The sequence below is a fragment of the Aspergillus foveolatus genome, assembly GCF_047715535.1.
Source record: "Aspergillus foveolatus strain CBS 279.81 unplaced genomic scaffold BDW70scaffold_2, whole genome shotgun sequence".
NCBI lineage: Eukaryota > Fungi > Ascomycota > Eurotiomycetes > Eurotiales > Aspergillaceae > Aspergillus > Aspergillus foveolatus.
In genome coordinates this window covers 1,162,408-1,184,998 of record NW_027396066.1, presented here as the reverse complement: position 1 = coordinate 1,184,998, position 22,591 = coordinate 1,162,408, and the positions used below count along the sequence as shown (strand labels likewise).

Here is a 22,591-nt window from a genome sequence, read left to right as displayed (position 1 = left end):
GATTTCCGGGTAAGCCGGCACGTGACGCGGAGGTTGCCTTAATAATGTACTATTTGGATCATGATACGAGGTCCATTTAAAAAAGATCAGATGAAACGATAACGTACGAAGTGGTAGATGGAAATTTGCTGGTCTAATGATCTCAAATAATGAACAGACAGAACAAGAATACACCTCGCGAGTGACAAAAACAAGCCGATAGATATTGCATCCATTGAATCTCACAGGAACCGTAGAAGTAGAGATTCCGTTGAGGAGAATAATATGGAAATAAGAAACATAATTGACGGGCTCAACAGCAACATCAACGCGCCGGATACTTTATACATCTCGTTCCCATGTTCCATATCAAAATATTGTAGCAGAATGTAGTTTGACGAAACAAGACAGCCTTTAGTTGTTTAAGTTCGTAAGGTACGATGACGGGGACGCAATAGGCTCCATGCCCTTGGGAACACCCGAGCCGGTATAGCTGGTCATAGTGTCGTTGTTGTTGCTGTCGAGAGGCTGCATGAGCTCCAGAAGGATGCCACTCATATTCAGGTTCAGATCCTGATTCCTGGCAATGAGGGGTGCAATAAGGAGGACGAGGAACAGGATAAGCATGGCGAAATACAGAATAGCGAAACGGACCACACGTCGCTTGCGAAGCTTGGACTGCTTGAGCGAGTAGATTGGAGGGCGAATTTGCCGACTAGAGTCGAGTGTTAGAGATTAGGAATTCACAATCGAGTAAATGAGGAATCTTACCTTGGGCGGAGCCAAAAGAGAATGACTGAGTGAAACTTGTCAATGTAAGGAACACAAAGAGCTGGCAGCATAATGAACAAGAGGAGATGACCAATGACGAAGTCTGCTGAGAAATAGCCCAACTCCGTGATCTTGCAGAGGAACTCTCGGCCCGGTTGAGAGAGAGAGTGCCAACCCATGTTGTACCACTTTCCAGTCCACCATGCGATGTTCGACTGATCGTGCTTGAACTCTCGGGTAAGAGCGAGCGCGATAATAAGCTTGTAGACAAAACGTTGAATGGCAGCCATGGCGATCATGCCCATGACGCACCGGGGCCAAGACCAGTGTTCGAGGAAGAACATGACCTCAAAGATTACAAGCAAGATGATCACAGCGATCGCGTGGGCAATAGCCGCCAACACAGCACCGAACTTCTTGCAGCACATGCTCAGAATGGGGCCCATGCAGCATGCCATACCAAAGAAAACAGCAGCAACACCGGCATTGATACCAATAGGTCCAAATGCCACAATGGCAATACGCAAAATGGCATCGTGAGGATCATTGCCCCCGTCCACGTCAGCGCTCACACCAGTCCGAGAATTGATGTAGAGGTATGGAACGAGGGTAACAGCAACGAGGACCAGAGGAGCGACAATTTCGCTGAAGAAAATGTTGGTAATACGAGCTCTGGGAACGTCACCTGATCCTTTCTCCGACGGAACACCGAGAAGCTTGCGCTTGTAACCAGTGATCCGAGTACGAGACAAACGGCAGAAGCCAATCCATGAGGATGCGTGTGAGCGAGAGTTACCGCGCGAAAGCCATCGGATGTAGTCACGGTAATCGATGAAGAAGTCGTTCCAGGCAAACTGGTGAGGGTTGAAAAGGAATGGAGAGATACAGAGGGCGAGAAGAGAGACCCAGAACCAAATGAGAGATGCAGTCCAGGTAGTCGAGGTCGAGAAGAGCAGCATGATCAGCAGACGGAAACCGGTGTAAATTGAAGGTCCCGCAAACCGAGAGTACAGAACGCCGAATGGGATACGAGCAGTTGCGAAACCACGACCGGTAGCTATGTAGCGCGCTCCACCGAAAGACAAGTTCTGGTGCACAGCGTTGGAATAGATTTGACAAACAAACACCTCGAACATGAAGGAGAAAGATCCGAAATGTTTGGCCAGACGCGTTGCCATACGCCAGAGTCCTCTTTCAGTCAATTCTTGTACAGCCAAAGGAACAAACGAAATGAAGAAAACGATGAAAATCGAAATAACACAGCGGTTGACCCAGTTGATGATAGGAGTGAGAGGCGCACAGAACGTTGGCATAAGTGGATCGGTAATGGGCAGGTCGGAGTTGTAGTTGCAATTGATGGTTTCGTGCTTCAGGGCCCCCAGGTTGATCAAAACAATCATGAACATTTGCACAGACAACATGATAAACATGTTGTTGATGTGGAATCCAGGGTGAGCATAGTAAAAGGACAGGAATCGGTCGAGTGGCAGTTGAGTACCCAAGTAGTAGTACTCTCTTGATAGCATTTGCTCACCCATACCAGTGCCAATCTTAGTGGTGAAATTAAGAATGGAACCGAAACCAAGATCACGACCCTTACCACACTGGAAGTACTCGCAGTGCTTGATGCGGCCACCACGAACCATGGCGTTCATACCAGCGTAGATATCCTCGTTAAGGTGTAGACCTTTTTGAGCCTTGGAGATACCACCTCTGGTAGTCATGAAGATACCATTCAGGAAATCAGGGTGACCATAATGGAGCTTTCCACCAATCTGAGCAAGAGTACGAGCAAACAAGGTACCGAATGTCTGTTCTTTACCGGCCGCAACGTCACCAAGTACACCAATGTTCTCGGAGAAAATGTATTCACGGGCACCAAGGATAGCGACAGGAGCTTCAGAGGAAGAGGCAACGCCAGGAGTGTAAGGCGAGACATTGTCGGTTGTCAATTCCTCAAACTCAGCAAGAACGCTTCGGATTTTCAAGCACTCTTCAAGATAGTTGTCTTGGTTGGCATCAATGACCTGAATGTATTCACCGCGGTAGAAAATGATCGAGTGGTTTTGGTTGTCAGACTTGCCGTCACCGAGGATCGGGTTTCCGGAGAGTTGGATCCTGAATTTGGGCTTCCGCATGCCATTCTCGAGCAGCTCACAGTGTCCATCAATCAAAGCAGAGTAGAGACGCGGCTCTTCACCCTCGTTGGCTGGAGGTTCCTCATCGAGATAGGCAATCTGCAGGTCGGGGTAGGCTCGGAGAAGGAACTCTGTGTTCTCACGTTCTTCTTTGGTGAATTTGGCGTACCGCTGCATCGAAACACAGATCTTGAACTTGCGACGGGCCATCCTCTCGAGCTCGTGTTCCAGCTTCTCAGAGTTACCACCGAACATCTGGACAACTTCCGGGTTCTCAACACGGTAGAGGAGCTTGATAGCTCTGCTATAGTTCATCATCCCGGATACAGTTCTGTAAAGAGTTTGCGAACGCAGCGAGGACCAGATACGGGTGCGAAGCGTGTACTCGGGAGCAGCAGACTTGAAACCGATACAGTAGAATGGCAAGTCATCAATCTTGCTCTTGGCGGCGTCCTTCTCGTTCTTTTCGTAGTCTCCATTGAACTGAGAGGTCTCGTCCGCCAAGATCTTAGTGTCCTTGACGAAACAATCCCACTCATGGGGATGAAGCTGCTTCAGGTACTCCAGGAGAGTCACACGGGAGTAAGGCTCATCCTCGCGAATAATCTCACGCAGAGAGAGAAGGATCTTTTCGCTGTAATGAGGAATCAAAACGGTGAAGGTAGGCATGTTGTCAACAGGCAGCGGCTCAGGCATCGGGGTGGACAGCGACTGGGCAAAGAACGAGATACGGCGCTCCGCTTCGCTACCACGTGGGAAAAATTCAGTCTTGAATGACTGGTCTTCCTGGGAAACGAAGAAGGTGGGTGCTCGAAGGGTTCGCTTGCCTTCTTGCTCGGACGGCACTTGATGATAGAGGAGCTTCTGGACGTGGTCGATGGCGAGAAGGTGCTCCCTGTACATGGAGATAATGATTGCGTTCCAAACTTGTGAGATCAAAACCTTTGGCTTGTACTTGATCTCCATATCCGTGGTCGCAAGGACTTTCGAGTAGATACGTTTCGGGAGACGCGAAAAGATGTTTCGCCAGGGAGACCAGATGGAGACACCAAGGTAGAACGATCTAGCGACCGAGAAAATGGTGTTGCAAATGATGTACCAGAGATAACTGTCGAGGAAGAAGAGCGTCAGATCCATAAAGAGCATTAGTCCAAGAAGAATCTGGGGCTGGTAGTAGCAGATCTTGTCTCCAATGTACTTGACACCCGCGCATTGGTGAACGTGGTATGGTGATAGGTACCGAATGGGATCTTTGATGGACAAGGTCAAGAAGAAGTATGACTCGGCCAATTTCGCACCAAAAACACAGACCCAAAGACCATATGACATCCACATATCATTTCCTTTTAGCCTTGGGAAACTGGCAGTGAACGTCTGACTGGCAACGTACTGGCGGCCGTGTTTCTTCAGGTAACTGCCAAACAAGCCACCAAGGGGCATGATGGAGAAGAAGAAAAATGTGGCGAGGGCGATGAAGAAATGGACGATACCGACGACAAGAGGAACCTTGCCAGGAAGCACCGATGAAAATCCGAAGACAACAACACCAGGGGCCAGGTTGATGACGAAAACCAAGATGAGGAAGAGCAGGCGTTTGGTAAGATGCTGAGCACCCGCCCAACGTCGAGGAACATACATCCATTCAAAGATAGTCGCCATGATCTGGATGAATGAGACCAAAGCTCCACCAAAACCAACAGCAGACCAGTAGTAAGCTCCTGGTGGTTTGTTGTTGAGCTGCTGTCTGTAGTTCTTGGTGTAAATGGTAGGGGCGTTATATGCGGTGAAAAACCAGAAAGCACCCAGATGGATGACCCAGATACGGTTGAAGTTTGTAACCAAATGGAACCAGGAACGTGTCTCCTTGTAAGTCTTGAAGAAGACCTTCTTCCAGTTCACCTCCTTGAGCTTGGTCCACCTTTCAGCAGTGGGAATGTCAACGAGGCGGGTCTTGTCCTCCAGCACGATGCGCTCAATTCCCTCTGGGTACCAGAAGAGCTGATTCATGTCATCATATCCAATGATCTGGTTATGATCACGCTCACGGCGAACATACTTGCCATCCATAATCTCATAACCCTGGTCACGGCAGTACTGATACAGAGGAGTGATGATCTCGTTCAGATATGTGAACTCTTCAACAGGTTCCACTCGGTTCTGGCACTCGGGCGAGTTGTAGAAGTCGTCGGCACATTTGAAGATAAAGCAAAGAGCCTCGGGCAAAAACCGGACTTGGTTGGCCTCGCCCCAACAGAGTAGGTACAATGCCAATTGGCGCACCCTTTCATGCTGAGACATACGGTTCATCCGTGTCTTCCACCTGTATTCAGCCGCCTCTAGGCTGTTGTCGCCTTCCAGGGCCTCGAGCGTTCCCTCGACGTCCTCTGGATTTTCTTGCGCCTTCTTCTTCGCAGCCTTACGAGCTTTTCTTGTTTTGCGGTCTGCTTTACCCAATTTCATGTTGGCAAATCCAACCGCATCGTCGAGATCTAAATGGGCGGCGAAGTACCAACGGCGGTAGTTGGCATTGTCACCACCAATGTAGTCCGCATGAAGGGAGAGGAGCGCCTGGTTAGGAGTCATGCGGGAGGCACGGGAGTCCAACTGCGTCATTAGATGGTCGTACATGTTGCGCATGCTGTCCCGTTGGAAACCGAATTTGTTGACGAGGTCAATGAAAATATCTTCGATCTCTTCTTTTGAAACCGGAACCTGGCCATCGGAAGCCCAGGCAGGGTATGGCTCTCGGGATCGCTGGCCTGCAGGCAAGCCATTGCCGTAATCCATTCCATACACTGGTGTCGACGCTCCAGAAGACCGGTTACCACCGTACGACACCTGCGAAGAAGGGGGACGGTAACCGTAGCCTCCGTGTCCGTACTGGCTATCAGTGTAACTGTTGTACCGTTCGTCTCCGCGCCCATAGTAGTCCATGTCGGCAGCACGGGCTGTTTCAGACCTCATAGTGAAATCACTAAATGTCTCCGACTCTTCCTCGGAGTCACGGCCATGTCGTCCTCTGCCTTGACCTCCCTGGGCGTAATACTGATCGCCATAGTACTCATCGTGGTGGCCTGCATCGTAGTAGCCATCATGCTGGTAGCCATGATCCCCGTAGCCACTAAAAAGGTCAGCACAAATGCGAGGCAAGTAATTAGTGTGAAGGGGAAGTTACCCTCTATCGTAGTAGCCATCCCCATAGTCTTGGTTATCATAATAACCAGCTTGAGCATGGTGCTCATCTTGATAGTAAGCATCGCCATGACCCTGATGGTCATAGCCATCATCGTAGTTGCCGTGCTGATAGCCCGAACCTTGTGGGTAGCCCGACATTATGACAAGCGACAATCACCGAGGTTCTCTTGTTGCTGTTAGTTCCGACCCCAAAAAAAATTGAGAGCAACAAGGCAACCAAACTCACAGAAACAAAGGCCCATTAAATATTAGTCCGATCAAGCTTCAATAATTATAGCATCGACAGAACAAATCAGCGGTTGTAGACGAGCGAATCTAAAGATAATGCACCAGGCGCGTCGTGAATACAGTCGGAGTTGGCGATCGCTCGAAGGCACCGGACCTGTCCGTCAACCTTGTAGTAGTATCAAGCCCAATCGAAAAGCGACAATTCGTGAAGGATTTTCTTTTGTCCTCTTCTACTCGAAGAGGTTCTCGATCGATTCTGAAAAACTGTCAAACGAATGATGATGGAAGGTAACGAGAGGAAACTCGTTTGACCCAACAGGAAGGGGAACCGCAGTCTCGCCTCCTCTTCTTTCCCCGAACAACAGGCACAAGGAAGGAAGGGGAGTACGGTCCGTGGTCGATAAGCTTCCGAGTACAAACGATGAAAAAGAGCGGACTGGGACTCAAAAGCAACTGAAGAAAAAAGTGAAGCCTCGAAAAGAAAGAAAGGAAACCAAGTGAAGGACGAAGGGAGGGAGCAGACGAGTTAGTTGGACGGTCAGCGAGAGTGGAAAGGGAATTGATTGTCCAACAGGAAAATCAGGCTGGCTGGCCTGCCGGGGAGGGGGTCTGTCACTATTTTGGGAGCTGGACCTGCGAATTTACCGTTATGGTACGCGACACCAGCTGCTTTCTGTGGCGTATGTGTCTTTAACCGTATCTTGGCGTACTGGCAATACAAGATTGCAGATTCCGCGTAATTTTATGCTGAACGCAACTGGTAGTATTGAGAGCAGTATTTTATTTGTTTTACGCCCGTTATCAGGTCGACATGGGTCAAGGTCAATTAAGATCGAGGTAGGCGCTCAAAACTTAAGCTTCGTTGGTGGCTGCAGCTCGGTGTCCTCATTCATAAGGTTTTAGGGACGTTATCTCCTCCTACCGCAATATAGGAGCAATAGATCCGCTGCCGCGCCGAAATGTGATACCCGTGGAGGCGTCTGAGTCCTCTAAGAATATCTGCGTCGGCTTTTCAAGCCGCTACAACAGGATGTGCGGAGTATCGCAGTGGGTTGGTTTACCAACAAATAACCTGAAGCGCAAGACCAAATCCATGGAAGTCACCGGGCGCCCCTGAACCAGACCCGCTACTTATCATCTCAGCCAATAAACAAAAAGTCGCACCATAAGCCGTTTGATGGAGCGTAACAGGCGTTACTAGCATGTTACCAGCGATGTCTGGAACTGGTATGCAGGGGCTCTTTATCATTCCTCACAATCTAATTGCCATACAACAGCATTCAGCAAGACAATCCATCCTGAGGCTGACGATACTAATAGCACTGGCCGAGAGAACTCGGAGTGTAGAAGTCGGACAGGCCTATTCCTCATAATGACACGTAGCGGTCGGCCACGTTTATACTTACAGTAGCTACCAGTTCATGCAGCTGACCTTATAAGCTTGGTACTGCCACACTTGTGGCAGTATACAGTCACCACCTTATTTTTGAGTGCTTATACTTAAGAGTTGATCGCTGGACTTTAGAACTCAATCCCTCAGTCTCCTAGTTGATCTCACGGCCAAGCTCAAAAATATTGGTATATTGAAGTCGTCCTGGAGCCATGATCTGGCCTTCTTCCCATCAGAGGCGAAGGCCTGTATTCAGAATACCTTTACTTGATATGCAAATCTGCAACCGACTTCTATTCAGAAATCGACTATCCTTTATCTGATATCGGTTATAGCATCAAGACCAGATTGATCATCGTGCCATTCAACCACGTCCGTCGTCGCCGTCCACGCTGCTCACCTGCCATTGTGCAGGGGATCGTGAATTATGATAGAGCTGAAATTAGAATAAACCAGGCGTATTTTTAACAAAAGCCAATAAATGCAGCCCTCCACCTTGGTTCCATGATCTCATCACTACTGTGGCACAAATCAGGAGCGTTGCATGAAATTAAGCAACCCCACCGTTGCCGCCACCGGCTTTAGCCTCGGATGGATCATAAAGAGTGGCTTCAACTTCCAAAGTTTCCGTGTGATCGACCATGCCAGTAAGATACTGTAGAAGTACAGAAAGCTGAACCTTCCCGCAAACGAGAGCAAGCCACGCAACCAGGGAAAAAAACAAGGACGTTGGATTGACACCGCATCTGACATAGAAGGGGATTTGTCAAGGGCTACAGCTGGCTGCTATTGCTTTTTCTTATCCCCTGAACCCGAGTTGTGATCCGGGTTTTGGGAGGTCTTGGGCCCCGCACCTTGGAGCTGCCTGGATGGATGCAGATGACTGCTTCACTTTGATAGGACTCGAGTCTCGGAGAGTATGTCAGAACTCAAAAATCCAACATTGTCAGCCTGCCACTGCCAACTTGCATAAGCAGAGTAAATAGGTAAACAGGTCGACTAGTCCGTTGTTCGACTGTTGAGTATGTCGAAGTTTATGTCTACTTTGGGAGTCGTCGTGAACGTCCCCGTCAGTCGGTCGGCCGTCGAGCTTCCAGCATCTAGATCTTGATCTTGATCTCCATAATTGATACATAGCCCCATTCCATGGTCTTTAAAATCCGCTTGTTCTGCAACGGATCCATTGATGGCGTAGACTCCCACGTCAATCCTGGCCAGACCAATGACCACTAGTATATTGCGTGTCACTGTAATGTTTGCAGACCGCAACCGTACACTGTATTATTGAGGTGCTCGGCCAGATTCTCGGTGGCGGGTATCGCCCGAGTCTACCTAGGGATGCCGACATTCTTCCGTCAGCCAGAATCTATCTGACAGCCATCGCCAGGAACTTGTCCCTTGAGTTCTCAGAGACGCCCTGAGACACAATACCTGTCACTCAGGCTCACTCAGGTCCCGGGTGAAAGGCCCCAGCACCGTGCGTACTTAATCCAAAGGGAAACTGCAAATACGCTTTCCGGGGTAATCCGGCCTGTAAGCAAAATGGCAGAGGCTGTGGAATTGAAGAGGTAATGATCAGTTGAGTTCAGTGCTTATTGGCGGATCAGGGCAGTTCATTGTTTCATATGCAGACCTTGGACCAGTCCCGAAACGTGGGTGGCGGGCTGGTGGCGTGGACTCTGAGTACGTACATAACTGCCGGTGGTCGCAATTCCATGGGCAGGCTGGAAAGGGGCTGCGAACAGTAAACATCCCATGATGCTGGCCAATAATGGTATCAGGACGTATCTCAAGTCGTCCTGAAGGTAGCTGCGGTTCCAAGGTTCGAATTTAGTCGCGTTGAGGATACAACTAAACCATCTATGCCTCGAGCGGTAGTATCACGTGCTTCATTCATGCATAACATTGACTTATGCAGTGGATAAATTTAAAAGTCACAAATCGTGGTATCTCCGCATGGTCCATGTTTAATGACCTCCCAACTACAGGGGTTATTAAATGTCACAGGGATCCTTGTTATTCGGAGCCCCTCTTCGCGCTCATGGATGTCTTAAACAGTTTGAGCGAGTGAAGACCAGTCGAGCGTGGAATAATATGGAATGATTCCCCAGACAAGCTCGTCCCGAGTGGCTTACCTCGCCGGCCCGGCTGTCCAAGCCATTACCGCCGTCCAAGCCATTCCCTAAACTGTGGTCTCACAGCCGCAGCCATATTGCCACAGGGCCTAACCCTGAAGGCACAGACATGATTATGATGCAGTCTCGCCAGGAACAATGGTGGGGAGCCAAACTTCTGAGTGGAGCAGCTGAAGCTGTTTTCAGGTCGATCCCTTACCCTGAGCCTGGAGTCAGGGACTGCTACATCAGGGCCACAATGTATACTCTGGAGTACTCCAAATATTTACTGAGAGCAGTCAAGCATCGAATGTCCCGTCTAGAAAACGCGGAGCTTTTCTCTACTCCAGAGACCAGGAGCGCATCTGGCCGGGTATTGATGCCATCAATGCATCGAGCCTGAGACATGAAGCTGAACCAACAGGTATCTTGCGTTGCAATTCACGTAAATTCGCATTCCTGCCGTCTCATACCATCTTGGACCATCTTGAACAATCAAATGATTTCCTCTTACAGAGAGTCTAGACCTTACTGTCCAGATGGCTATGGACGCCTGGAGTCGGCTGTGAACGCGAGAGCCTGACGGCAACCCCAGTCCCGAGCCCGCGATGGACTGACTATCCCAATGACCTATTTATATACGCCAGCGAGGAAAAATAAGCTTTGCTTGGACCCTTCTCCCCTGAATCTCGAAGCCCGTGGGACCAGCTTGCGCGTTGTTGTGCCTCTTGATATCAGCGCATCCCGTCGTGGAGAAGTCTCACCGTGGTTTGCCAAATGATAACCTCCAGAGATGCACATCACCGAAAATCCCCTGCGATCAACCTCGCAATATTCCACTACAAGCCTACAAGCACGCAAGAGTGGACATGGCTCACAGCGATCTAGCGAATTCGCCGTCGAATGGAGCGGCCTCTTGAGGCTTACCCTGTAGCCTGGGGTCCTCCGTCCATGAAGTATGAATTCCCTCTCTGCCCTGGCGCCCGGCCCCGACTTCTCTTTTCTCGCCATTCTCTCATGAATCAACATTCATTCTTTGCTCGCTTGATTGTTCTATCTGACTTTTAGTGCTATTGCACCTTTTCACTCACTTCCGTTTACTGCCCTTCGCACCTTCCATTCCTTTGTTAGTAAAGCTGGTCTTGCGCGCCACTCTTTCCATCAGTTACAGGCATACCACAACGAGTTCGGACCCTACGGTCGCATCTTTACTTGAGCCTTGCATGCTTAACAGTGTCCCAACATGAGGTTCTCCAACATCCTTGCGGGCGCTGCCTTCTTCGCCAGCAGCGTTGTCGCCGCTGACCTGGACCCTATTGTTATCAAGGTACGAGACGGCATAATGCCACGACAAACTAAGCTGGGATGAGGCAGTATCTGACCTTGTGCAGGGCTCCAAATTCTTCTACAAGAGCAATGACACCCAATTGTACGCCCTTTCCATGAGTATCGACGGAGACTTGTACTGACGTGAAGCACAGCTATATCCGCGGTGTCGCCTACCAACGTAAGTCGTCCTGACCTGACCGTTGATGCCGTAACCGAGCTTCTATGGCTGACCGATACAGAGGAATATTCCGGTTCAAAGTCCGATACAAACAACTACAAGGACCCCTTGGCCGATGTGGAGGCATGCAAGCGTGACGTCCCTTACCTCCAGAAGCTCAATGCCAACACTATCCGCGTCTACGCAGTCGACCCTAAGGCGGACCACAAGGAGTGCATGAGCCTCCTCAGCGATGCTGGAATCTACGTCATTGCGGACTTGTCTTCTCCTTCGGAGTCTATCATCCGTAACGACCCCAAGTGGGACTTCGATCTATACCAGCGCTACGCGTCTGTTGTGGACGAACTGTCCCAGTACAGCAATGTTATTGGTTTCTTTGCAGGCAACGAAGTGTCCAACGACCCCGAGACAACTGATGCGAGTGCCTTTGTCAAGGCCGCTGTGCGTGACATGAAACGGTATATCAAGGCCAAGAACTACCGCCCGATGGGTGTTGGATATGCTACCAATGACGACTCATCTATTCGTGTGGATATGGCCGACTACTTCAACTGCGGTGAAGAGGAAGACAGCATTGACTTTTGGGGTTACAACGTTTACTCGTGGTGTGGCGACTCCAACTACGAGAAGTCTGGCTACAAATCCCGTACCGAGGAATTCAAGGACTACTCCATTCCTGTCTTCTTCGCCGAATATGGTTGCAATGCAGTCACTCCGCGCAAGTTCACTGAAGTTGAGGCGCTCTATGGCGACAAGATGGCCGAAGTCTGGTCCGGCGGTATCGTCTACATGTACTTCCAGGAGGCGAACAACTACGGTATGTCCCTCTGGCCACATCTGCATTTACTTTCTAACAGAATCTAGGTCTGGTCTCTATCGACAACGGAAATGCCAAGACCCTTGAAGACTTCAGCTACCTCTCCAAGCAACTCGCCTCTGCAACACCCTCCGGTACCAAGAAGGCCGACTACAACCCCACAAACACTGCGCTTGAGTCTTGCCCAACAACCGGAAAGAACTGGCTCGCCGCTGCCTCTCCTCTCCCTCCTTCGCCCAACTCGGATCTCTGCAGCTGCATGGAAAAGAGCCTCACTTGTGTCGCCAAGTCTGACATCTCTGGCAAGAAGCTCTCCTCCACCTTCAGCACTGTCTGCGGCTACCAGGGTGGCAAGTTCTGTGAAGGCGTTTCGGGCAATGCCACCACAGGCAAATATGGTGCTTACAGTGTCTGCACTCCCGAGCAGCAGCTTTCTTTTGCCATGAACCAATACTACGAGGCCCAGGCCGAACAGGGTAACGGACAGGACGCGTGCGACTTTGATGGCGCTGCCACGAGCCAGAGCACCAGTAAGCCGACAGCTGCTTGCTCTTCCTTGCTGAGTGAGGCTGGCTCTGATGGAACGGGCTCTGTCAAAGCATCGCCTACGGCTGCCAGCGGTGGTTCCGGCGGCAGCGGGAGTGCTGGTGCCGACACCTCTGACGGAGCTGCATCCGCTCTGTCCCCTGGAAGTGTCCATGTTGGTGTCTTCCAGATTGGCGCCTACGTTGCCACTGCCATTTTTGCCGGCGCTGCTATGATCCTGTTGTAGATTGGCTATTCTTGATCTACCGTACTTTACACATTACACTGCAGCGCAACACTGTTGCGACTGTAATGTAGGTGTGTACAGTATTTGTATCTTATGTGCCCACCGATCGTTATCATGTTTCGCTTGGCTGTTTGATAGGTAACCCGAGCAACTAGTATTGTATAATTCTGCTTCTGCTCATGAAACATTCTTTGCTTGTCACATTACTACCTTGTAATCGATTTTGAATCGGGGTTCTACGGTTACCAGTAGTAGCCAGCTTTGCCGTATACGGCTTAAGGTAATGGAGACTTTATTGTCATTGCATAGAGTACGTTGTGCGTTAGGTTGGTAACTTGGCTTGATTTTATAGGATTTCACCTGCTTCCATTATATATACTTGCGCAAAGATGCAAACATGTACTTTGTCACTGTCGAATTTAGCTGCAGACTGAAACATGTTTAAAAAAAAAAAAAAAAGAAAAGAAAAAAATAAAAATATGAAAGGAGCCTTGATAGTATACTGTAGACTCAAGAGTTCAAACTATCAATAGCACTTATCAGAAGGCGATCCAGGATGGAGTGACCGGGCACAGAATGGCCGACCTGGTGCAGCACACGAGCAACAAGTCCACCATCAACATTTATCAAAATGTATTCGCACGAAATTTTGCTCAACCCATTATCCAGTAAAAGCGTTTACTGACTGGCCGACTGGTCATTGCATGAGTGGTTGGTGGTTATCTGCCGATGCAGCGCGGGTCGCTTGTCTTTGTTGCCGTGCCAACCGCGGTCTCTGTGGACAGCCATCACCTCCCACGACGACGAATCTTCTCGAGTGGACTATTCCTGCGACCTTGCATCTGAGATAACATCGGTAGTTGGTTAGAAGGATAGGTTAAGAGGCTGGTACTCCAGATCGAGAAGGGGCAATCTGCCATAAGCTACCATGGCGCGCCTCAACACCAGGGGCCAGAAGAAACAAGAAGACTCGGCAAGGACAAGACTGCAGCGTCTGACGGAGCGATATGTTTCTCCCCCGCCATCGACAATTAAGGAGCGCCGTGGAGAGCCGCAAAAACCGTGGACAATGACAATGCCTAGGGGGACATTATTCGACGAAGAGCCGGCAGAAAAGCCTCGATTGGTGCGAAGCAAGTCAACAAGGACAAGGGCAAAGACGCTCTCCGAGCAGAACTTTGATATATTTGCTGACAGCGACGGGACGACTGAGCGGGATACGCCTAAAGCGAAGAAGGCGACGCCCCTAAAGCTGGCACGCACCAATTCCATGATCTTACCTGTACCGCAGCAACCTCGAGCGCGGACAAGCCGAAAATCAGAACTATACAACTATGACAAGGAGAATGATCCGCTGGAAGAAGAGCTGGATCCGGAACCTACTTCACTATCTAGAAACCCGTCTGATGCGTCTTCGACGCGACGGTCGCCCACGAGGAGTCGAACCGCGCAGCAGTTTACGACGTACCGACAATCGCAACAGGAATCAGAGAATGAGAACGAGATTGATGACAGCTTCAATTCGCTCGATGACTTCATTGTTAGCGACAATGACGAGCCGAGCTATCATGAAACATCAGAAGATGAATCTGAGAAAGAGGAAGAGGAACACAAGGTACCTCCACCAACACAAAGGAGAAGGTTATTCCGGGGAAGACGACCAAACCCTACACTTGAGCTAGAGAATGCCTTGCAAGAGTCTTCACGACGGCCTGACCTTCGTCTTGAGCCGTCTGTACCGGCTGCGATTGCGGTACCGTCCCCGAAACGGAACAGTTTCTCAAGGAAACTATTCCAAAAAGAAGCCGTCGTCTCTGAGAAAATGGATCGGCTGAATCTGGAAGACGGTGATCCGTCCTCCCAGCTTCAAGATGACCTGTTCGGGTATGCCTCTTCCGGCGTCAAAGCCGTGCTTGCTATACTAACTCTAGGCAGGGCTGTAGCGGCCTTGGAATCACCATCTTCCCCACGGCCTAGAGACTCCCCCTTTCAGACACCGCCCTCCAGCCCGTCAAGGAGTCTCCTGCGCTCTCCCAGAAAGGACAAGGTTCAAATACCGCCGACACCTTACCGTGAGAGCTCGGACGCCTTTTGGAGTCTGGAAATCACTAACAACTGGATTGACGAACACTCTCCACGGAAGGTAAATTCACTATTGCAAGAGTTTGATGAATCTGATTACGACTCTCGAGCCAAGCCGAAATTATCAGGGGCTAAGCCACCGGTAAAAACCCCTAGCAAGACCGCTCTGAAGAAAGCGGAAGCCGAGGCAAAAAGGGCTGCATTAGCACGCAAGAAGTCGTTTGATAACAAAAAAGCAGCACTTGCAGAGGACTTCCTCAAGGTGCTCGACGATGCCGTTTCCGGGGGCGAAGTTCAAAAGCGCTCTGCAGAGACCGGTGGTGTTCGTATCGTGTGGAGTAAGACACTTCAGACCACGGCCGGACGTGCAAACTGGAAACGAGATAGGTCCGTGACGGACAGTCGGCCCATGTCCCCGGCCAATAGCTCCAGCTCATCAGGCAGTGAGACGCCATCAGTGACCATAAAGCACTATGCCACCATCGAACTGGCGGAAAGAATTATTGACGACGAGGACAGACTGATCAATACCTTGGCACATGAGTACTGCCATCTTGCCAACTACATCATTTCGAATATTCGCAACCAACCGCACGGCGCTAGTTTCCAGGCATGGGGAAGAAAGTGCAAGGAGGCACTAAAAGACCACCCCATCTATGGTGGTCGTATCGAGGTAACTACGAAACACAACTACAAGATCGACTACAAATACGTCTGGACCTGTGTGGACTGCTGCCAGAACTACGGACGCCACTCCAAGAGCATCGACCCTGGAAGACATAGATGCGGCATGTGTAAGGGTCTACTGCAGCAGATTAAGCCCAAGCCAAGGAGTGTTTCACCTAGGAAGAAGCCTGCTCCTGTTGCTGCGGTAAGTGACGTGACGGCGGGCTTGGAGGCTGTTAGTTTGGATCCGTGACATACAGCATTACGAGCGCTTCTGGACATGGGCTCACTTGATATGGTGTTGGTTTTTTAAAGAATCTATTGGAGTTCAATGAGTTGTTCGCACTCTTTAGCGAGGTTGGGCTTTCCATTCCTGTCTCTTGTTCGGTTATTTCCCCCCCATTTTCCAATGCTTGAATACTTTATCAGATGTCGCTAGGAGATGTACATATTTTCTGAGATAATAGCACACCGGATCTACAATAGTCTTCTTGATCCATTGATTGTATTCATGAAAAAACCACGCAAAAAAGGCAAAAGAGAGTACGCTGGCCATAATGTAGGCTGTATAAATTATTTCGACTTGACTAAGTAGTTAGACATATACCGACAGGAGGGATTAGATATAAGATATACTAGTCATTAAGATATTATGCCTCGACCAAATCCGCTCGTTTAGGTATATCAGTGCAGCGAGACCTTCTGCACAGCCTCCTCAACACTGACAAGCTGATGCCCGTTCGCACTTGATGCGGGTTCTGCAGTCTTCCCATCTTCTCTTTCCACAATCCCAACCGCCGCTGCAGCAAACCCAGGAGCAGGAGCAGACGAATTGTCATGAGAATGCTGATACTGATAATCCGGATGCAAGAACGTTGTGGTAACACTGCTACTTCCACTGCCGTTGCTCGCGCAGCTGCTAATACTATTCGCGCCTTGGCTGTGGCTGGACAGCGACGTGTCTGACGAATCGGTGAATGTATGTTTGCGGCCCGAACGGCGTGTCCGTGGTGGTTCGGGCTTTTGAGCTTGCTTGTGGCTCTGGGTTTGACCTTGATTCGGAAGCTGGGCTTGAGTGTTGGTGGCAGTGGGGGTGATGCTACCTTGCTGTGATGGAAGGCGCGAAGGGCTTAAGCTTGCAACAGGTGTGCAGTGGCTGGAGAAGTGGAGGTGATGGTGGGTGGAGCGGCGAGGAGGCGGGACTGCTGGAGGCGGATTAGAGGCTGAGCGGCGGGTTGTTTTGTTAGTTGTTGTTGGGTGTTGTTGATGTTGAATTGGAGGGACTGGCAGGACGTGAGTTTGACTATGAATCGTGAAGGATGAGTCTCGCCGTTCGATATCGGGGCTGAATTGATCAGAGGTGGTGATGAGAGGTGTTGTGGAAAAAGGGCTAGGACTGCTGTTGTTTCCCCTTTCCTCTGAAATGCTTGTCTTCGAGACAGGGGAGGCGGTTTCGTCTACTGTTGCCCTTCGGCCGCGCGAGCGTCTTGTCTTCGGGGGCAGCGGTTTTACTTTGTGCTTGGTGGGGCTTACTTGTGTGCTGGGTACAGGCCCGTCGTGGCGGCTTGGTGTGATTACTCCTGGCTTTTCGCGCTGGGACGCGATTTCGTCCACACTGAGGGAAGACGATGAGGCAGGAGTGAGGTGCATCCCTAGCCGCTCGATTTGGTTATGCTTGCGTGGTGTCTCGTCTGCAGATGTTGAACAGTCTCGGTCGTCGCCTGGAGGTGATGATAAGTCTTCAAGTGAACTTTCCCGTGTACTGTTTGAGCCGATTGACTGGGATGATTCCAATGACGTCCCTATGTCGGCATCCGACAGGAGAGCGCCGTCAATTGAAGGGAAAGAGAGAATCAAGCTATCCTCCCTTTGTGAGGGCCGGTTCGACTTGTGCGGCTCAGGTTCATCGCGCAGCCAGTCAACGGCGGCGCATCGAAGGACTAGCCTTCGAGTTGTTTCGTCGACTTCATCAAAGTGCATGATCTTTTCACAGTCGGCGGCAGTGTCACCAGTCAACTGACCTCGGACAAGCAGGCTAAGCATACGTTTGAGCTCATCGCGCTTGTAGTGCGGCGGTAATCTTAATTGCGTATGAGCGATCAGCGGATAGAGGACCCTGAGGTAAGTATGTCGCAGAGCCGAAGCTTCCTCCGGAAGGTCAAGAAGGTTCCGTATGAGAATATCAACCAAGACATGGAGGTCATTGGTGAAGAAATACTCATAGGTGCTCGGTGTCGTGAAGATAAGATATAGGAGTTTAAGAGTGAGGAGCTGCAACGAAGTCTCAGCTAGCCAAGTGTCAGCGCATTATATGGACGAAACGTCGCAACGGGCGAGATACCTTCTCTATTTATTAGTAGGATGATATTCTCTCCAAACGTCTTATACGAGTTCCCGTGCATGGAAAGGACTTTAATGACCTTGTTGGTCAACGGGGTCGATGGCGATTGCCCCCCATCAGGGTTATGAGCTGATATCATGAACTGCTCATTAAGGACCAACTGTCGCGCAATTCAGCAAGTGACCTGCAAAGAGGCGGCGAAGAGGAACGTACCAGTACACGAATAACAGGATAGTGATATGGGTCATTGGCATCATACGAAACATGCTCAATGATATCGAAAAGACCCCGCACAAAATCGTCGTCCACAAGAACTGATCATGAACATATTAGCAATCCCAGCACGGCAACCGTTAAAGCCTTGAAAACTCACTGAGGTCTTCAATTTTGATTTTCTGTATCCTTGACAACTCATACAAAAGCTCCATCAAAAGCCGGTGTAAATTCGCCGCGCTTTCATCATCCATGCGTAACGATTGCACTTGAAGCAACTCAAGTAACCGCGGGAACGCACCCTCCTCATTCATCATATAAAGTGGGATCTCATGGTGCCGGCCATCGAAGAGAAGGAAAGATGCAATCATATGAAGCGTCACGGGATCATCTTCCTGTCTGGGGCATGAATAGCGATTCCTCGAGAACAGTATAAACAGCGAGCGGTACCTGCAATAAAGCGTATATCATCTGCCGCCGGACATAGTCCTTATGAGCGACAAAGATTGCCGACGAAAGCAGTGTGAGCGAACATGTTGTAACCTCAAACTCGGACTGGAGATATTGCTCTGGAGGGGTGCGGAAGTTGATTAGCACATGCGACGGACCGTGGTATTTACAAATATATTGCCCGATACCTTTATATTTAGTCGTCAGACTTAGATACGCCCGTAACGCATCATCGATTAAGTCTTCCGTCGAGCAAGGGGCGGATACAATCTCTTGGATGCCTGCGCGGATGCGGAACGGGTCAGTTCTCAGGACGGAGACGACAAGCGCAAAAAATACGGGAAACACAATCATACTGGTCCAGAATTGCTGCTCATTATCCACGGAGACCTCAAGCTCCATTTCCCACAACTCGATCGTTGTCCTCGGGCCTGTTGGGTCTCTGCTTCACTCATCCCGTCTTGCGCCCGTCACACAAGTTGGTCGTGGGCTCCGTTTGGAGGAAGAGACGCAAAAGTAATGATGTCTCCTGCGTGAGAAGAACAAAAGATTGAGAATAAAACTGGGAAAAGAGCGAGCGGGAGAGGGAAAAAAAAGAACGGGAGAAGTGAAGGAGTGGCAGGTTGCCCGGTTGGCGATGACGACGAGAGCAAGACTGACTAAATAAAGCGGGCTAAAACCCACTCAAGGTTGCTCTAGTGCGGCACCACTCAACGTCCTTTCTATATTTAATCCAGAGCACCGAGGATCAGAGATTTTACTATACAATGCAATTATATACGTGCTGAAAGCATCTTGTGGAGAAGGATCACTTAAGGGCAGAAAATGTACAAAGAGGTTCCTTTGGCAAGTTCAAATGTCTCAGCAAAATGCAGCGACACTGTCTAGATGGTCTCAATGCTTTTACACGCGGAGGGGCCATGTATAGATACAGGCTAAAAGATCATTTATTTTAGTACTTGGGTCGCTTGAATGGATGAGCCTCAGTGTTCCTAAGAGAAAAAGTCAACATCAAGCAGTCGATAAAGTCAAGCATCACTCACAAGACATATTCGTCAAGGCTCACCAGGCTTGGATCGCTGAAAAGGAGGTAGAAGTATTTCAGAGTCTCCGCAAGCCAGAATGATTCCATACTGTCCACCGGGCGTGGATTATCGACGGTTACGTCGGAAATGGCCGAGTTCGCCAGCTCCGTCTTCGTGGCTTTGTCGACAGCCTGGAACATCTTCCAACCCTTCTCGCGCCAGGAAGGATCGCCCGTGAGGCGGAACATGATGAAGACAGACTCGATCGCCTCTGGGCGAAGGAGGTACTGCCGAGCCGAAATTCCTGTCATGCCCGGCGGGAGTCGGTCGTTGAGGATTTTTCCCGTAACGAATTCCTCGTGCGAGAGCGCGCCTGCCCCGGTAGTTGTACCGGTGTGTCGGCCCTCAGTAATGGTTGATTTCTGTGTTTCATCTTCCTGGCGCGAAGACGATTCGGCTGTTGCGACGACGTGCCAATTCCCCTTTTCAGGGCCGGCGGAGCGTTTGCTATGTGATTTTGGCCGCTTGTCGGCATAAGGATCCATGGCCATGTAGTATGCGTCCTCATCCCATTCGCATGGCTCGCCTTTCTTACAAGGGACCAGCTGGAATGCTTCCGGCATGATTCCGGACTTTGTGGCTTCATATGCCCAGACACAGCCGTCCGTCAGCTGACTACCCAGCTTTAGATCCTTATCAAGCCCGAACAACTTGGCGCCAATGGCAAACATACCACCAGCAAAACAGGTGAGGTGAGTGCCTTCGTACGCGAAAGTGGTACGACCAGGAGGGTTTGCATCAAGGCTCTTTGTCATACTAACTGTCGCTAAGAAGCGGACATCGCGATTATTCTTGAGCATCGGCTGATAAACAAGATACTCTCGCACCGTGTCCATGGCCTTCTGATACATGTTGAGGTACTGGTCGTTGTTACCGCCGAGCAACATATACTCTTTCGGTAAATACTCGTACGTAGAGTCACCAAGAGCTCCGAGTCCGAACTTGTCAATGCCTGAGAGCTGGTCATTGAGGCCTCCGGTGCAATCCTGCTTTGGGGGAGGAGTCCGAGTATCAACTGATACGGGAAAACCCGTTTCAGACGACTCATTTTCATGGCGGGCAGGTTTTCCGTCCTCATGAATTTGTCTTGCGTGATGCAATACTGAGCTCGTCGAGTTGATCTCGTCAGAGGACCATCTGACTGGCTGCCCAGCCGCAGCAGGCTCTCGCGAGACGCCGGGAACTCGCCTGCACCCGGATGCGTCCAGGTTGAGAGGCCACAAGCCGGGGAGCTTTGTCAAATCCTGATACTTTTCGAGCTCATTTGTGATTCGTGCAATTGCATCGTAGTACTTGTCCTGCTTGGTCAACTGCGCCAAACGGGTGAACTCGAGAGAGAGAGAGCCAAGCTCGGCGAGAACAGCCTTAAAGTCTCCTCGGCGAAGCTCTGAAGCATACTCCGGGCTCCACTTATAAAAGAGGGTTGGCATCCGGTTCGGTGTGTCAAAGGCGTCCATCAAGACATCCGCAAGCTCAACAGACTTTTTCAAAAGTATATCGTATTTGTGTCCCGAAATGTCATAGGCGCCGAGCATCCCGCCTAGGTAGCGAATAGTGGTCTCAAAGACCGGAATCTCTTTCTTGGTGCTGGTGGTGAAATCGATTTTCTTGACGTAGTCGACTGCCATGGAGAACTCCTCCTTGAGATCCATGATCCACAGGGTATCCAAGGCGTCGACAAGGGTCGCGCCCCAGCCATTGAATGTGTCCTTGAAACCACCGCGCAGAGGTCTAACCTCATCATGACCCATGGCAGAAATCTTGTAACCGTTCCACGCATGCAAGAACGCCGACTTGATGGTGTCAAGTTGTTGCAGCCGCTGCATCTTGTCCGAGGATGACTCGTCCTTGAACTTGGCTTGCAGCTGGGGGAGTTCCTTTGATTGCCCGGTTGGCAGCTTGATCAAAGCCTCCGGACTGATTGGATGCCGTTCGGGCATCGGCTTCCAGTGAGAAATTGGGGCAATATCCTCTTCATCTTCATGTTTATTTTGGGTCTGCGCACCCGTCTGAGGTCTGACAGCATCAAATTCAGGGTCCTGAGATGGTACATTGCTCGGGGTGTCCGGGCGTTCTATTGAAGGAGTTGGGCTGTCATCTGAATCTGCGTAAAGTGGTGGTCGCTGGTATTCTTCTGGCTCTACCAACGCAGGCGGAGGAGCCCCACTGCCCGTCGCACTTTCGTCGTTTTTGTTTGGATCTTTGACGTTCTGGACGGGGAAAGGGGGGTTATGGTGATCGACGGGCGGCGGAGGTACCTGCAAGATTGCAGGTTGATCGTAACTGCGAGAGCGGCTAAAGTGGAATATGAGGAGGACAAATATAACGGCAAACACCAGCGAGATGCGAGATCGTCGTGCACGAAACATGGCCGGCGAGTTCCCTGTATTGGGGGCGTAGGGAGGAGTCTAATAATCAGCAGTAGGAGACGTAAGAGCGTGGTCAAACGCAGGCAACGAGAGTGAAGGCGCCGCAGCGCTGGAAAGAAGGAACGTCGAAGGACAGATCACTCGCAGAATGCAGAGAATGATAATGATGGAAAGGGGGTTGAATTTCTGATTTCATGGCATCTCGAAACCTGAGGCGTGTAGTCGCGCGAGGTCGCGTGTAGGTTAACGAGTTGCGATAAGGACAGGATGTAGAGGGCTGAAGTTCTGGGGAAATTCAGCCAAAGGATTGATCAATAGACGCAGAGCCAGCTGCAAGGCTTAGAGGAAGAGGAAACGCTCGCGCTCGGGCGTTTTCTTTGTTATTCGCCTGTTCGTGCAGGCAATTTTGATTTATAGCGGAGCTGCCCAGACCCTTGTGGCTTGACGGAGCGGAGCTAGTTGTATCATATCAGG

At 50.3% G+C, this 22,591-nt stretch overlaps 7 protein-coding genes across 7 annotated transcripts; 2 read left to right on the top strand and 5 right to left on the bottom strand.

Annotated features, from left to right (window-relative positions):
* Window positions 1-99: 99 nt before the first annotated feature.
* On the bottom strand, window positions 100-6,903 carry BDW70DRAFT_127268 (1,3-beta-glucan synthase component-domain-containing protein). The gene is made up of 4 exons (XM_073735244.1): window positions 6,310-6,903; window positions 6,064-6,249; window positions 751-6,009; window positions 100-694 (listed from the first exon to the last, which is right to left on the bottom strand). Exons 2-4 carry the CDS (start codon window positions 6,219-6,221, stop codon window positions 394-396), a joined length of 5,718 nt encoding a protein of 1,905 aa, XP_073600895.1. The 5' UTR covers window positions 6,222-6,249; window positions 6,310-6,903; the 3' UTR covers window positions 100-393.
* Window positions 6,904-7,893: 990 nt separating this feature from the next.
* Window positions 7,894-9,044, bottom strand: BDW70DRAFT_127266 (uncharacterized protein). Its single transcript, XM_073735243.1, has one exon. The coding sequence runs from the start codon at window positions 8,452-8,454 to the stop codon at window positions 8,233-8,235; it is 222 nt and encodes a 73-aa protein (XP_073600894.1). The 5' UTR covers window positions 8,455-9,044; the 3' UTR covers window positions 7,894-8,232.
* Window positions 9,045-10,332: 1,288 nt separating this feature from the next.
* BDW70DRAFT_41431 (uncharacterized protein) lies at window positions 10,333-10,951 on the bottom strand. The gene has a single exon (XM_073743953.1). It carries the CDS (start codon window positions 10,842-10,844, stop codon window positions 10,446-10,448), a length of 399 nt encoding a protein of 132 aa, XP_073600893.1. The 5' UTR covers window positions 10,845-10,951; the 3' UTR covers window positions 10,333-10,445.
* On the top strand, window positions 10,952-12,924 carry BDW70DRAFT_41432 (glycoside hydrolase family 72 protein). The gene is made up of 5 exons (XM_073743954.1): window positions 10,952-11,142; window positions 11,207-11,244; window positions 11,297-11,322; window positions 11,384-12,139; window positions 12,187-12,924. The coding sequence occupies exons 1-5, from the start codon at window positions 11,059-11,061 to the stop codon at window positions 12,909-12,911; spliced, it is 1,629 nt and encodes a 542-aa protein (XP_073600892.1). The 5' UTR covers window positions 10,952-11,058; the 3' UTR covers window positions 12,912-12,924.
* Window positions 12,925-13,839: 915 nt separating this feature from the next.
* BDW70DRAFT_155727 (SprT family zinc-dependent metalloprotease) lies at window positions 13,840-15,912 on the top strand (the record flags this gene model as incomplete). The annotated part of the gene is made up of 2 exons (XM_073740084.1): window positions 13,840-14,795; window positions 14,847-15,912. 2 exons carry the CDS (start codon window positions 13,840-13,842, stop codon window positions 15,910-15,912), a joined length of 2,022 nt encoding a protein of 673 aa, XP_073600891.1.
* Window positions 15,913-16,237: 325 nt separating this feature from the next.
* On the bottom strand, window positions 16,238-19,283 carry BDW70DRAFT_127262 (uncharacterized protein). The gene is made up of 7 exons (XM_073735242.1): window positions 19,020-19,283; window positions 18,852-18,944; window positions 18,668-18,782; window positions 18,374-18,612; window positions 18,214-18,314; window positions 18,001-18,160; window positions 16,238-17,947 (listed from the first exon to the last, which is right to left on the bottom strand). The coding sequence occupies exons 1-7, from the start codon at window positions 19,063-19,065 to the stop codon at window positions 16,344-16,346; spliced, it is 2,358 nt and encodes a 785-aa protein (XP_073600890.1). The 5' UTR covers window positions 19,066-19,283; the 3' UTR covers window positions 16,238-16,343.
* Window positions 19,284-19,382: 99 nt separating this feature from the next.
* Window positions 19,383-22,448, bottom strand: BDW70DRAFT_127255 (class I alpha-mannosidase 1A). Its single transcript, XM_073735241.1, has 2 exons — window positions 19,707-22,448; window positions 19,383-19,655 (listed from the first exon to the last, which is right to left on the bottom strand). The coding sequence occupies exons 1-2, from the start codon at window positions 22,115-22,117 to the stop codon at window positions 19,616-19,618; spliced, it is 2,451 nt and encodes an 816-aa protein (XP_073600889.1). The 5' UTR covers window positions 22,118-22,448; the 3' UTR covers window positions 19,383-19,615.
* Window positions 22,449-22,591: the final 143 nt, after the last annotated feature.

What these genes read in the sequence shown, in the direction of transcription:
- BDW70DRAFT_127268 (XM_073735244.1), bottom strand. Translation starts at nt 6,221, where the DNA reads ATGTCGGGCTACCCACAAGGTTCGGGCTATCAGCACGGCAACTACGAT. An exon ending in GATGGCTACTACGATAGAGG is followed by an intron (nt 6,010 to 6,063) that starts GTAACTTCCCCT and finishes TGACCTTTTTAG; the next exon opens with TGGCTACGGGGATCATGGCT. An exon ending in CTCTTTTGGCTCCGCCCAAG is followed by an intron (nt 695 to 750) that starts GTAAGATTCCTC and finishes ACTCGACTCTAG; the next exon opens with TCGGCAAATTCGCCCTCCAA.
- BDW70DRAFT_41432 (XM_073743954.1), top strand. Translation starts at nt 11,059, where the DNA reads ATGAGGTTCTCCAACATCCTTGCGGGCGCTGCCTTCTTCGCCAGCAGC. An exon ending in TGGACCCTATTGTTATCAAG is followed by an intron (nt 11,143 to 11,206) that starts GTACGAGACGGC and finishes GACCTTGTGCAG; the next exon opens with GGCTCCAAATTCTTCTACAA. An exon ending in AAGAGCAATGACACCCAATT is followed by an intron (nt 11,245 to 11,296) that starts GTACGCCCTTTC and finishes CGTGAAGCACAG; the next exon opens with CTATATCCGCGGTGTCGCCT.
- BDW70DRAFT_127262 (XM_073735242.1), bottom strand. Translation starts at nt 19,065, where the DNA reads ATGGAGCTTGAGGTCTCCGTGGATAATGAGCAGCAATTCTGGACCA. An exon ending in AATCAAAATTGAAGACCTCA is followed by an intron (nt 18,315 to 18,373) that starts GTGAGTTTTCAA and finishes GTTCATGATCAG; the next exon opens with TTCTTGTGGACGACGATTTT. An exon ending in CCTACTAATAAATAGAGAAG is followed by an intron (nt 17,948 to 18,000) that starts GTATCTCGCCCG and finishes ACACTTGGCTAG; the next exon opens with CTGAGACTTCGTTGCAGCTC.
- BDW70DRAFT_41431 (XM_073743953.1), bottom strand. Translation starts at nt 10,844, where the DNA reads ATGTTGATTCATGAGAGAATGGCGAGAAAAGAGAAGTCGGGGCCGGGC.
- BDW70DRAFT_127266 (XM_073735243.1), bottom strand. Translation starts at nt 8,454, where the DNA reads ATGTCAGATGCGGTGTCAATCCAACGTCCTTGTTTTTTTCCCTGGTTG.
- BDW70DRAFT_127255 (XM_073735241.1), bottom strand. Translation starts at nt 22,117, where the DNA reads ATGTTTCGTGCACGACGATCTCGCATCTCGCTGGTGTTTGCCGTTATA. An exon ending in AGCCTTGACGAATATGTCTT is followed by an intron (nt 19,656 to 19,706) that starts GTGAGTGATGCT and finishes TTTTTCTCTTAG; the next exon opens with GAACACTGAGGCTCATCCAT.